The sequence below is a fragment of the Antechinus flavipes genome, chromosome 2 (assembly GCF_016432865.1).
Source record: "Antechinus flavipes isolate AdamAnt ecotype Samford, QLD, Australia chromosome 2, AdamAnt_v2, whole genome shotgun sequence".
Taxonomy (NCBI): Eukaryota; Metazoa; Chordata; class Mammalia; order Dasyuromorphia; family Dasyuridae; genus Antechinus; species Antechinus flavipes.
The window spans coordinates 494277629-494292137 of NC_067399.1; the positions used below are offsets into that span (position 1 = coordinate 494277629).

Genomic DNA, 14509 nt, shown 5'->3' on the forward strand with positions numbered 1-14509 from the left:
GAGAATATTTGCCATAAAATGGCAGAACTTGTCATTGGAATAAAAAGACATTCCTTGTTCAAAGATAGGTCACAAGAGGAGATGATCAGATATTTAAAATAATTATCAAAGAAATCCATTTAGACAATACTGCAAATGTTTTTTAGTTGTTACAACAGTGGATGAAAACATCTGCTTTGCTGTATCTTTGTATAGGTTAGTATATTTGATTACTTCTCATTAGTGGTTGGAGCCTTTCTATTATTAGGTCACCAAATAACTGAGAGTCATATGTTGTAAAAATAATTGTAGTTCTTATTTCTCCCCTAACAGGGTCAGGTTGTGAGGTACTCTAAATGCCAGATAGAGAGTTTTGTTTTTGATCATTTAAAGTAGTAGGGAGTATCTTTTGTGAGTGTCTTTATACTACAATCATTTCCCTTAAACCCCACTTCCTCTATAGAATCCTTCCTCATAACAATTATATATGTGTATGTATATGTGTACACGTGTGTGAAATCTCTTACTTATACTCTATAAGTATATATACACATATATACACATACACATATATACATATACACACATGCATACGCACACACAGAGCTCTGCCATTTTATGGAAAGATGTGTATACATGGAGAAAGAGACTGAGAGAGAATCTCAAGAGATGTATCTTCTGCCAGTTACAGTGTATGTGATCTTGAGCACTTCCTCATCCATAAAATGAAAAGATTGAACTTGACAACTTCTAAGGTCCCTTTTTCAATATTAAGTCCTATAATGATCTAAGCTTTTAAAGTTCTTTTTTTAGTGTTTTCAATTAACAAGTATTTATTTTCTCTCTCTTCCAATCAACTGCCTCACACCTCACCAAAGAACAAAATCTTTGTAACAAATATGCTTAGTGTTATAGAGAACAGTGAACTGTGTGATTAGAAAAGAAGCTCTCTCTTTGATCAAAGAATCACCCAGTTTTAGAGGTAGAAGGGGCAGAGCAGTTAGCAGTCTAGACAGGGACCCCAAAAATCCTCATAACAATATGCTAGATCAGTGGTCATCCAGCATCAGCATAAAGGCCTTCAGTGAAAAAGAACCCACCATTTCTGCAGGTAACCCATCCTGTGGCTGTCCTTTTTAAGGAGCTTTTTCCTGAGCATAAATTGGTTTCTTTGAGAGTTCACCTGTGCCTCCTTGTTTTAACGCCCATACCAGAGCTGTCCCTAGTGCTACATTGTCTCAAGCTGTCTCCCCAGGTGAAAGCAGGCAGCTCTAATTACCAGGGACAGGGCTGGCCATCACTGAGTCTTGGAAGCTCCCTGTTTTTGCAGGGATGTGGACATGGGCTCCTGAGAACCTGACCTGGCTGTGTGATTAAAACAGCTTCTTTTCTTCTCTCTGACCTGTGTTCCCGGTCTATATCTGTGTGCATATAAGCTCCTTCAGGGCTTGGATTGTTGTTTTGGGTTTTATTTTATTTTATTTTTTTGTATCCCCAGTGTTTCTTATGGAGCTTGCTACACATGGTAGGTACTTAGTGAACACACACACACACACACACACACACACACACACACACAAGTAAAACAAATTCCCTCACTTTCCATGCCCCAATATATATTCTTATTCTGCATTTTGAGTTCCTCTTCTATCAGAAAGGAGGAGGGCATACTTCATTTTTGATCCTCTGATATCACAGGCTTTTTTTTTAATTTGATGATCTTTTTTTTTTTTTTTTGCTGCTATTCCTGCTGTGATCCTGCACAAATTATTTCTCTCATCCATCTCATTTCCTCCTCATACCTAATGTTCTCACTTTATAGGAACAATGCAAAAAAAAAAAAAAAAGAGAGACATCCAATTCACACATAAACATTAAGAGGCAGGATAGTTTCTCTCTCAAGAACCCTCAGTGATCTCACTCCGGCCTTTCTACTTATACAATTCTGTGATTTTGCGAAGGAAGGGTCCCAGACTGGCCATTCTATGTTTTTCTATACAAAGATAACAAGACAAGTTCACCTGCTCTCAAGTAGCTGATAGTCAAATGTGAGAAGATTCAGAATAATACTTTCATGATTTAAAATTCTGGCTTTATTTAAGAGGATGGGGCTACTTTTGACAGTATTTGACATCCAAGCTTAAAAGCACATTTTTTTTTTTTTTTTTTTTTTGTTCTTTCCCTCAGATCGTCTCCAGCAAGAAAATCACCCGGCCCCTGGTCTTGGTGAATGAGAAGCCAGCAGGGAAAGGCCTGATCACGGTATGACAATTTCTCTGGGCTCAGTGCTCTTTCTTGTTTTTTGATTCTCTATTCTGTCAAAAGTATCATTCTCCCAGTCTTCCCCTTTCTGAAGTCCAGCCTAACATCAATGAGTTGTCTCCCTAGCACATAGATAATCATCAGCTTTGTTTATAGTAAAAAGGAGAGAATTTACAACTTAGCAACAGATCTCTTAGCAACAAGCACAAGCTCTCTCAGATGATGGTATTCCCATTATTGATATATTTTGCAGGTTTAAAAAAATATTCTTCCAAAGAAAGCAGAGGAAGGAGGGAGGTGCACTTAGCTCCTTCCAGCTCCCTTTGTTATCCACTCTGAGCATCTGGAAGCCTCTAGTAAATGCCTTTCTATGGTGGTTCTATGGTGGTGGGACACTGCACATAGAATTAATCTCTGTCCTCTTGAAGCTCACAATCTAACACTCTTCCTAGCTCAGATGTTCTAGGAAACATTAGGAATGTTGTGGTTTCCATATTGGATTTCCTGAGACAATTTTGGTTTAGGGGGTCAAGGTGGGTGCATAAAAGGATAAAAGGAGGGAAAACATTTTATATCAGTTGATCAGTAGATGTATCAAGAAGTCTGAGAATGGATTTCAAATGGTCTATGAATTAGAGATTTTTTTTAAATAGCTATTTCAATATAATTGATTTCCCTTTTTAATCCTATGTATTTAATTTCATTCTTTTAAAAAATATTCTGTGGTCCATAAATTTTGATCAGACTGCCAAAGTGACCAAGATACAAAAACAAAACAAAACAAATAAAAATCAGGTGAAGAACTCTTATCTCTAGAGCAGGACTGCTTTTCATTCAAAATATTTTTTGCATGACCCTAAATATATAGATATATAAAGCAAACATTTGCTGGTAACAAATCATTATTTCATGGTCCCTACCACATTTAATTACACAACCTGTTTAAAGCTGGTTTAGGAGTCAAAAAGACTTGGATTTAAATTCTGCCTCATGACATTATTATTGAAATGACCCTGAGCATTTAAATCACTTAACCTCCTTAACCTGTTTCTTCATCTACAAAATGAGTGAATTGAATCTGATGACCTCTGAAAGCCTTTCCACCTCCAAATCTATCTTCTTTCCCATTTTCTACATCTTCAGTGGTGAAGATCCTACTCATTCCTTCAAGACTTAACTACAATGTCATTTTTTTCCATGAAAGCATCCCAGGTTTCTTCCAGTTCTTCTGCTCCTACCCTGATACCCTCCGCTCCCCATGTCATTTGTTTTTCTTCAGCATGTCCTTGTAGTACCTTCCACCTCCCTCAAGAATACTTAATACCCATTGTCCTGTATTTGCTTATGAGTGTCTTATGCCTATCCTAATTATGGGACAAGGGATTGCAAAGGGCTTTGGAAAATAGTCAGCCCTCTCCATGTGTATCTACTTCCATGCCAGAGTTTACCACGTCTACTTCCCCAGTCTCTCTGGCATATTTCCCCTGCTCTCCAGAAGGTCACCACCTTAGTTCAAGCCCTCATTGCCCCTTGCTTCGACTATTGAATAGCCTTCATCTCTCTTGTCTCAAGTTTATACCCAATTCCTCCACATAACTACCAAAGGGATTTTCCTGAAGTGAATGGCTAATGATGTTATTCAGTAAACTCAATCGAATCCCAATGATTCCGTATTGTCTTAAGAGTTAAATAAAACCTCCAATGTGTAGCTTTTAAAGCCATTCACAATCTGACAACAACCTATCTCTCCAAGCCTCATTATACATTATTTCTCTTCATACACTTCATTCCTGCTCTTGTTTCATCTCTCATTTCTGCCCCTTTGCTCTTGTTGTTCTCCAACAATATACTCCCAAAGCACCTCTACCCTATAGAAATTCTTATTTTTTCCAAAACTTTCCTTAAGGACACCTCCTACAGGAAGCCTTTCCTGATTTCCCCTTCCCTTCTCTGCTACTAGTGTCTCTGCAGTTTAAATTTAAATTAAATACATTTAACTACACATTAAATGTATATATTTCACATACATTTAGGTACATGTTGTCCTCCCTCATAGAATATAAGCTCATTTGAGGACAAGGGTAGTTTTATTTTTCTCTCTTTGAATCCTCAATGCTTAGCATCGTAACCTGGTACATAGTAAGCACTTAAATGCTTGATGATGGATTGGTGGATCCCAAAGATCTCCTGCATGCCCTCCTCTATCTTCTATTGCTTATTACTTTAATGTTTATTCAGGTCTTAGTGTTTTTGTTGTTTTTCTCCCTTCTGTTAGCCTGGATGGACCATCAGGGTTGGTTATGTTTGAAATCCATTTCCATTTATGTAGCCAGAAAGCATTACAGGGGAACAGAGGACAAAGACCTAATTGCTAGGGTGACACTGAAATCAAAGCAAGGGCTTCTTAGAAGCCTGTCCAGTTGAAAGGCCTGGAGAAGGCTTCTTGGATGAGAGGAAACCAAGTTATTTTTCAGCCAAATGATGTAGTAGAAATGGGCTGCTCTATAACCTGAGATCAGCTCAAGAAAAAAGGGGAAAGTAGGGGTTCCTTATAATAAATAAAGATCATCCATTAGAATGTAAACTCTTTGAAAGTAAGCTTCTATTTATATTCATAGTACCTAGTGTAGTACTTAGCATGTGGTAGGTGCTTAATAGATGTTTGTTAGTGGATTCGTTCTCATCACCATCATACCAGCTGTACTTTTTTGGTATCATAGAACCCACAGACTATCATAGCTGAAAGGGACCTTAGGATGCTAATCTAATCTCTTCATTTTATAGAGGGAAAAAAGTCCCACAGAATGAAAATGGCTTGCCCAGGTCTCAAAAGGAATTAGTGGCAGAACTGGGGCTAAAAGGTCAATTCTTGCCCTATCCATTCAGTGCTCTCATTAGAGTGCCAGAGTATCTTTCCTGGGCAGTTAAAAGACTAAAAGGGAAAAAAGTTGAAAGTGCAGGCCCTAATGAGGGCTGTGATACACTGGGAGATTTCCATGATGCTTGCTTCCCCACAGCTGCCTTAGAAATGAAAAGCTCTCTTTCTTCTCTGGTAGGCCTGGCCTTTGATTTTCAGATTGCTGAGCCAGGGAGGGAGGGAGGGAAGGAGGATGGGGAGGAGGAAATGAGTGATTCTGTGGTTCTGTGTTTCACTTCAGGGGCACTTTGATAAAACCAGCTCAATACTCAGACCTCATTTGAAGTTTTAATCCTCCCTTTGCAACTCCCTAATGCTCTCCACAGCAACTAGCTGTGATGTCATAGAGACTGGATGATGAGTGTTCTGGGAAGTAACTGGGAGAACTGAAAAGTTACACCCAGAGTGGGGGAGAGGGGAAGAAAGGGGATGCAATCTTCTCGTCAGTGCTGTTTACATCATCATCTGTGCTTTCTACAGTTGAAAGAAATTAACTACAAGACAATTTAAGAATAAATGATTTTTAGAAATTTATAGGATCATAAACTTAGTGTTGAAAGGACTTTAGAGAACATTTAGTCCAATCACCCTCATTTTACAGTTGAGTAAATCAAGGCAGACAAGGAAATAACCTAAAATGGGTTACTTGACCCCATTTCACAGAAGGGGAAGATGATTCTCACACATGCACACACATACACACACATTCTGACAAGTGAGTAGGAAAACTAGAATCAGGTTTCCTGCCTTTTAGGTCAAAGTTGTATGTAAGAATGAGTGAGTGTGATGATTTATGAGAAGTGACTTAAGAGTCCATTGCTGGAATCTTTAGCCTTTAGGTCCCTTACTTCCTGGGGAGCTTCTTGTCCAAAGCATTTAGGCTCTGCCTTTCAGAACAGTGAGGGACTGATTAGAGATGAGGCATACCAAGCTGCTGCAGGGCTGGGCTATGTCTTTCCTACCCAGGGGCTAGACTCACAATGCTTTCTTTATATGATTCAGAAAATGTTCTGATCCACAGAGCGCTACAGCAGTAACCCTCTTACCCCAGACATAACTCCTTGACTGTGTCCCCTCTGGTCCCTATTCTCTCCATCAGACATGGTCATCTCCCTGAAGCTTTTCAATCCTTCCTCTCCCCTGCTTAAAAGCAATCATTGTCAGTGTCTTGCAGCGTGACTCCATACCTGCACTATTCGATTTGTCATCAAAAGGTCTTCATTTTAGTCCTAGCTTTGCCTCTTTTTGCAGTGTGACTGGTCAAGTCATGGAACCTCTCTGAGCCAAAGGGATTGAACCAGGTGACCTGTAAGCTCTCTTCCCACTCCAGATTCATGATCAAAGCTTAATCTTTGGAGAGAGTTATTCACATTCCTTTGTCCATACTCCCTTGTGATTTCATTGGAAATGTCCAGACTTGGTAAATCATTGCCAAAGATAGTAGGCAGGGTCATGTGAAGGCCTGTCATGTCTGTCAGTCAACAAGCATTTATTAAGCCAGGCACTGGACTGAGAGAGAACTGAGGATACAGAGTTCCTGCCCTTAAAGGTCTTACATTCTAATGTTGGAGAAAACGTTTCAAAAAAAAGTTTCAAAACATGAAAATATATACAAAATGAACAGAAAGTAATTTCAAAGGGGAGGTACTTGAACTGAGTCTTGAAAGAAGCCAGGAGGTGGGATTAGGAGGGAGAGTATTCCAGATATGAGGGACAACTAATACAAAGCAAAAGAGTTGAGAAAGTGAATGTCATGTGTGAGGTACAGCAAAAAGACCATCAACAAACATGAACATGCTTCATCTTTGCTTTTTATTGCTCCCTTCAGTGATTCCTCATTCCCCTGAAGACTCTCTGCTCTATGACATATTATTTTAGATATTTGCTTCAAATAAAGACCTCTCTATTCTTAGACCCCAGAAAAATAGAGTTAGAAGAAATGAAGCTATTTTTGTCTTTTGGTTATTGTTGCTAGCCAGAGATAACAGTAGAAAATCCAATAGTCACACCTATATTTCTGGTCCCAGTAGATATTTGGATCTGTACTGGAAAGCTTGTACTATTCCACCAAAGCAAAGGGTGATGAGACTAAATATAGCCCATCAAATCTATCACCCTGCTCCCTGGATAGAATGGTAGTTAAGTCACAGGCAGATGAATACTTTGCTTTTATTCTTTCAGATAGCTTGGGAAGGAGAGGCTGCAAGCTCATTTTAGTAAATGGATATTAAGTAGAGCCCTGGGTTAAGCTCTAGGGATACAGAGATGAAACTAAATAGAGTGCCTCCCTCAAGGAGCTTACTGAGTAGAATACAACTTGTGGGCAAAGGAATGAGAAACAAAGTGGAATTTAATAGGATAAAGACTTTTTGAAAAGGATTTTAAGAAAAAAGTTGGGGAATTAGGGAGCAAAGCAATTAGGGTTAAGTGATTTATCCAAAGTCATATAGCTAGTAACTGTCATATGTCTGAGACCAGATTTTGAACTCAGATCTAATGACTCCAGGGCCAGTTCTCTATCACTGTGCCACCTAAATGCCCTGGAGTCTAAGAAAATTAAAGGTGGGAGAGGATATAAAATTGTGGGGATTATGAAGGAGGCTAACTCTCAAAGAAAGAGAAAGATCTTAGTAGGGAAAGGTAGGGGCCCTTCACAAATGCACTGAGGTAGAAGAAAACAGAACAAGTCAAGAAATAGCAAGTGGTCCAGTTTGGTTGGAACCTAGAGGCAGTCAGTCATCCAGTACTTATTAAGTGCCTATTATGTACTAGACATTCTGCTAAGAGCTGGGAATACATTAACAGCAAGAATGTGCAATGATCAACTTTGAAAGACTTGGTTCTTCTCAATGATTCAGTGATCCAAAACAATCCTTATAGACTTTGGACAGAAAATGTCATCTGCATCCAGAAAAAGAACTAAGGAGACTGAATGTAAATCGACACATGCTATGTTCACTTATTTTTACTGTTTTTTTTTAAATCTCTCCCATGGTTTTTCCCTTTTGTTCTGAGTTTTTTCTCCCAACATGATTCATAAAGCAATGTGTATCCAAAAAATAGATAAATAAATTGCTACAAAAAAAAAAAAGATTTGGGAATACAAAAAAGGGCAGAAACAGTCCTTGTTTTCTGGGAAGCCCCCATGCAAATGACAATGTACATGCATGATACATTTATATATTTATATATACATATAAATGGAAAGTAATTTCAGAAGAATCTTAGGGGTAATTAGGTGGTGTAGGGGATAGAGCACTTGGAATCAAGAAGACATCTTCATGAGTATATATTCAGCCTCAGACACCTGTTAGCTGTGTGACCCTGGACAAATCACATGCCCTGTTTGTCTCAGTTTTCTTTCCTCTGTAATGAGTTGGAAAAGAAAATGGCATACCATGCCAGTGTCTTTGCCAAAACAAAGAAACAAACAAAAAACAAATGGGATCACAAATTGTCGGACATGACTGAACAACAGCAGATAGCTCAGAGGAAAAACTCTAGCACAGGGGTTATGGGGTGGGGATGAAGATCAGGAAAGACTTCCCATAGAAAGTGGGATGAGTTGAGTTTTAAAGTTAGTCAGGAGGCACTGGATAGAGCATCGGTTCAGGAGTCAGGAGAACCCGAGTTCAAACCCAGCCTGAAACACCTAACATTTCCTATTGTGTGACCCCAAACGCTGTCTTTCAAACCCAGTTGTTCTGCAAAAAAAGTAAAGAGAGGAGGTGAAGATTAGGGGAAAGAGCTTTCTAGATATATGGAAGAGCCAGTATTAATGAAATACACAGTACATAGTCAGAAGATGGAAGTGTCCTGTGTTCAACAACCAGATTATTGTAACTGTATCATAGTGTGTAGCAGGGAGTAAATGCAAGAAGACTGGGAAGTTAGAAAGGGGCCAGATTGTGAAGGACTCTTAAATGCCAAAAAAAAAAAAAAAAGGCATTTTATATTTTATGTTGGAGGGAATATGGAACTATTGAAATATGGGTGTGACATTAGGGAAATCACTTTGGCTGCTGAGTGGAAGATAAATTTGATTGGGGTAAGATGAGGCAAAGGAAACTAAGTCAAAGGTTTTTGCAGTAGTTCAACTGAGAGGTGATGAAGGTTTGGTGGCTGTGGATTGTGGAGACAGGAACAAGATTTGGTAAAGAAAATGTAAATATGGAGTGAATCAGATTGAGAACTCAGAAATGACACAAGAGTTGTTAGCCTGGATGACCAGAAGGATTATAATGTTCTTGAGAGTAATAGAAAAGTTGGGAATAGGGAAGACTTTTTGGGGAGAAAGAAAATGAGCTCTATTTTGAATATGGACAGTTTGACATGTCTAAAAAGGCAGAGGGTGATGTGGAACTAGAAGTCAGGAGAGATATGGCTAGATATATAGGTATGAGGAGTATCAATATAGGAATGAAAATTGAACCCATGGGAGTTGATGAGTTCACCAAGTGAAAGAAAGAAGGAAGCTCAGGGTAGAGCCCAGGAGGATACTAGATATCATTTGGATGTTATTTGTCTTTTGTTCCTGAAGAGAACCGTGACATCAGAAAGGTGATATCTTTTTTTTTTTTTAAATAATAGCTTTTTATTTTCAAAATACACGCAAAGAAACTTTTCAACATTTTCAGCATTCAACAGTCACCCCTGCAAAATCTTGTGTTCCAAATTTTTCTCCCTCCTATTCCCCACCCCCTCCTCTAGGCAGCAAGTAATCCAATATATGTTAAACATGTGCAGTTTTTCTGTACATATTTTCATATTTATCATGTTGCACAAGAAAAATCAGATCAAAAAGGGAAAAAAAAACAAAAGCAACAAACAACAATAAAAAGGTGAAAATACTATGCTGTAATCCACTTTCAGTCCTCATAGTTCTCTTTCTATTGGACTGAATCACCTCATAGTTGAAAATAGTCACATCCATTAGAATTGATTGTCACATAATCTTGTTGTTGTGTAAATCTTCTCTTGGTTCTACTTACTTCACTTAGCATCAGTTCATGTAAGTCTCTCCAGGCCTCTCTGAAATTATCCTGCTGGTAGTTTCTTATAAAAAGGTAATATTCCATAATATTCATATACAACAACTTATTCAGCTTGCAAGTGAATTGGATTTAAGATAAGTCTGTGCAAAGTCACAGCCTCACTACTCCTCCAGAGTCATCTGATTCCAGTGGCAAATTATAGGTCAAGACCACAGGAAATGGCCCTTGATGCACCTTGACCTTTTTAAGCTAAGTTCTTTTACCAGGTCTCTATTGTGGTCTGAGGCAACACCCATTCAATAATCAAAGCTAATCAAAGTAATCAAAGAAATAAGGCAAAAGACAGCCTCTTTTATTTACTCAAAAAAAAAGTCAGTCTGGGACAGAAAGATCCTCCAACAAAGGAGACTGAGTTATGATCACATAGACAGGAGAACCAAGGGAAAGCAGTGTCACAAAAACTCAAAGAAAAGAATGTATTCAAAGACAGTGTCAGGGATTGCAGAGAGGTCCAGAAGAAGCACTACTGAAAAATAGTCATTATACTGGGCAATTAAGAGATCATTGTTTTCATTATTACTTTAGATTATTTGGAGAGCAGAGTTTCAGTTGAATAATATCAGAAGCTAGATGGCAAAAAATTTAAAAGCAGGAGAAGAGGAAGTGGGGGCATTTGGTATAACTGACTTTCTCAAGTTTAGCTGAAAAGAAGAGGAGAGATAAAAGGATGGTAGTTTGAAGGAATCAAGTGAAGGGTTTTTTTTTTTAATTTAAAGATTTAGGAAGAATGAGAGTGTTTGTAGACAGCAGGAAGGGAATAAGTAACTGGGAGAGCTTGAAGATTAGAGAGAGAGTAGGGGGTGATCATGAGGCAAATCTGCTGGAAAAGACCAGAGGAGATAGAATTACAAGTGCATATATAGAGGAATTTGCCTCACTAGAGAAAAGGGCTTTATTTAAAACAGGAATGAAGGAGGAGATAGTGGGGGAACTGTCCAAGTGGTATGAGAAGAGTAAAGAGGGAAAAAAAATTCAGTAAAAATTTTAAGCAGGAATTGCTATGGTAAACTTAAGCAAGAATGAAAAAGTTTGTGATGAGTATGCAGAGAACACTAAACGAAGTGGTAAGAAAAACTGAAACATTGCACCATACTAGGTTGGGGAGGGACTTAAAGCCCAAGTCTGATTCTTCTTCTTTAGGCAATAGGGAATCACTAATAATTTTTAAACGGGCCTAATAGGATCAGATCTGTGCAGTAGAACCTTTCTTGAAAATTTACCTTAGAAAACATTCTTCTGCTGAATTTCAGACTAACCCAAATCTTTCCCATTCATTGCTGGCTGATTAGATGTTACATAAAGTTACTATTAGTTGATTTTGTGACCTTAATATTTGTGCTATATAGTGTATATATATAGTCTCCTTAAAAAGATTCAATGAGATAAATGCCTGTCCCTCCACCTTCTTTTCTGATAATATAAATCTTTCAAGGCTCAACTCAAGACCCAGCTCTTCCATGAAATACTCTAATACAATTTTTTTAAAGTATATTTTGTTTTTCCCTTAATTACATGTAAAAACAATTTTTAACATTTGGATTTTTTAAAAACATTTTTTGTTCCAAATTCTCTCCCTCCTTTTTTTTCTTCCACCTTCACTGAGAAGGCAGGCAGTTTGGTGTCTACCACCACTTTGGATCTATAGTTCTAAGTGGTCTTAGATAGTTTCTCCTGAAGTCCCCAAACCTTTACTCTCTGTATCCCTCTCTTTGTTTTTGCATTTGGCTCATAAAATCTGATATTATTAGTTATCTTTGTGTTAAACTAGTCTGAAATATCCTTGAGAGTAGGGATCATGTCATATTCTTCTTTGTATTCTTTACAGGGATGACATAAATAACCAAAAATAATAATAAAAATAGTTATTGCTCACACATCTAATGTTCTGTCCTTATAAAATTTATTAGGCATATTGCAAGTATTATTGTATCCATTTCACAAATGAGGAAACAGAATCAGAGTGATGAAGTGATTTGCTTAGTCAAAAATCTAGTAAATGTCAGGGCTGAGAATTAAACCCAAGTCTCTTGAGTCTAAAGCTTAGTCCTCTTGACAGTAGAGCATGATGCTTTCTTGTTGTTTTTAAATTTTGACTTTTTATTTTTATTGCTATCCCTTGTTTTTATATCACCTTGATTTCTAAATATATATCTTCTCCTACTCAGAGAATCATCCCTTGTGAAAAAAAAAAAAAAAGAATAAAAAAAGAGGAAAAAGCAGTTCTCCCAAACTAACAATGCACCAACTCAGTCTGATAGTATAGAATCTGCAGTATCATACCCATAGTATCTTATCTCTCTAAAGAAAGAAAAGAGTAAAGTATAAAAAAAGAGAAAGTATTTTTTTCTCATCTGTTCTTTAAGATGAAGCTCACAATAATTAGATAACATTCAGTTTCTTTTTTTCTTTCTTTCCAATAACATTTTTGTAATTGTAATGGTATTTCTTGTACATTTTGTTTTCACAGTTCTTCATTTGTTCATATGTCCTCTTGTGCTTTTCTGAATTCATCATATTTATCATTTCTTATAGTGCAGTTATATTCCATTACATTCCAGCCCAGGTGGAAAAGGAACAGGTCAGAATTTCTTGACCAATCACTGCACTTATCATGAATAATTATTTCTACCACCTTCCACCCCCAAAAAAAGTTTAATGTCAGTTTTTTTTTTTGTTTTTTTTTTTTGGTACAACTATGCCTCTGGCTTTGATTCTTTCTTGTGAGTACTTTCCCATACTTTCTTTATTCTAGACTGCTGGGTCCCATGCTGGGTCCAGTTGGGTTTACTTAACCTCTTTTTCTCAGGACATTGTGTCCATAATTTCAGCTATCTCCCTAACATTCCAGTCTTTCCCCAGAGTTGCCCTTCGTATGGGACTGGGTCAGGAGAAGGTGATCAAAAATCATTCCTCATTATGCCTTTCCCCTTCTTACCTGCCTCATAGATCACTGCCCAGGAACTGTCCGACAACCGAGTCATCACACTGAGCATGGCAGGCAGGAAACTGGACAAGAAGGTATGAGGAGGGCTGCATGGGGAAGAGGTCTTCTGGGTTCTGGGGATATACCACCTGTCCAACCCCTGACAAGTAGGAGTCCTTTTCTTAAGCAGGCCAGATCTCTGGCCAGAAGAAATGTACTCTAGGGAAATGACGAGGGGTCATGGTTAGATTCTCTTCCACTTTCACAAAAAAGAAAAATTTAACCATCTAGCCTTGTTCCATATTCTTGTCATTCTTTGTCCTTATGATCTTGACATCTCTTGGACAAAAAAAATCCAGCTACCTGTCATGTGGTCGTTGTTGCCTCATCTATCCCAGATGCCTCTAAAGAGAAAGGAATTTCTAAAGAGTAGCATTTTCTTTGTCCTAGTCCATGCCCTCCTGGGATTTCCAGTTCAGTTCCCACTCTATGCCCATCTACTACCGAGAATGTTTTTGACATAGGAAATATTGGTAACCTCCCTCTTTTCTCCTTATAGGACCTCTTTGGGAAATCGGACCCCTTTCTAGAGTTTTATAAGCCAGGAGATGATGGCAAATGGATGCTTGTTCACCGGACAGAAGTAAGTGACCCTTCCTGGAGTATGTGAATCCATCTACCACAGACTCATTCATGACCTTGAACGAATGATAGTTCCTGTCAATCTCTCAGTTTCCACTGATGTAAAATGAGTAGGATTAGATTATCTTCCAGGTCACCGGTAGTTGTATGAGTCTTTGAAATAAGTCAAGACTAGTCATGAAATCAGGCAGGGAAGGACAATTTCTCTTAGGCCTTACCTGAGCAAAACTCAGGTTTAGGGACTTTTTCTCACTGTCATTTACGGGCAGTCCCAGTCACAGTAGGGCTGAGTCCTAGTAGGACTCAGCATTGATACCTCATAATTCCACGGTGGGTTTTAGGTGTTGAAGTGCATTGAACATTGGAAATGGAATCAGGAACAGTTCAAATCACCTTACTCCTGTTTGCCTCAGTTGCTTCATCCATAAAATGGAAATATTAATAGTATCTAGCTTATAAGAATGTTGTAGGTATGAAATATAATATTAGTAAAGTATTTTGCAAACCTTAAAATGCTACATAAATGCTAGCTATTATTATTATCATTTCAGTAGACAGAGAAAGTTAATGAGTATTTTTAAGGGCCTATTGTGCCAGGTACTGGGAATAAAATCAAAGCAAAAAAGAAAGAGCAACTCTGCCTTCACAAAGTCTAAATTCTAACAGAAAAATGAGCTGAAAGAAGAAAGAGAGGCAGTGGGAAAGTTGTCCAGATAGACATGTACAAAAATA

General features: G+C 38.0%; 1 protein-coding gene across 1 annotated transcript in view; it reads left to right on the forward strand.

The window, feature by feature from the left end:
- The window catches only part of CPNE2 (copine 2), a 95662-nt gene that overhangs the window by 41201 nt on the left and 39952 nt on the right, over positions 1 to 14509 (forward strand). Inside the window, exons 4-6 of the mRNA XM_051979894.1 lie at positions 2167 to 2241; positions 13159 to 13230; positions 13695 to 13778. Of these exons, the coding sequence (XP_051835854.1) occupies positions 2167 to 2241; positions 13159 to 13230; positions 13695 to 13778 (231 nt within the window). The remainder of the gene's footprint in view (positions 1 to 2166; positions 2242 to 13158; positions 13231 to 13694; positions 13779 to 14509) is intronic.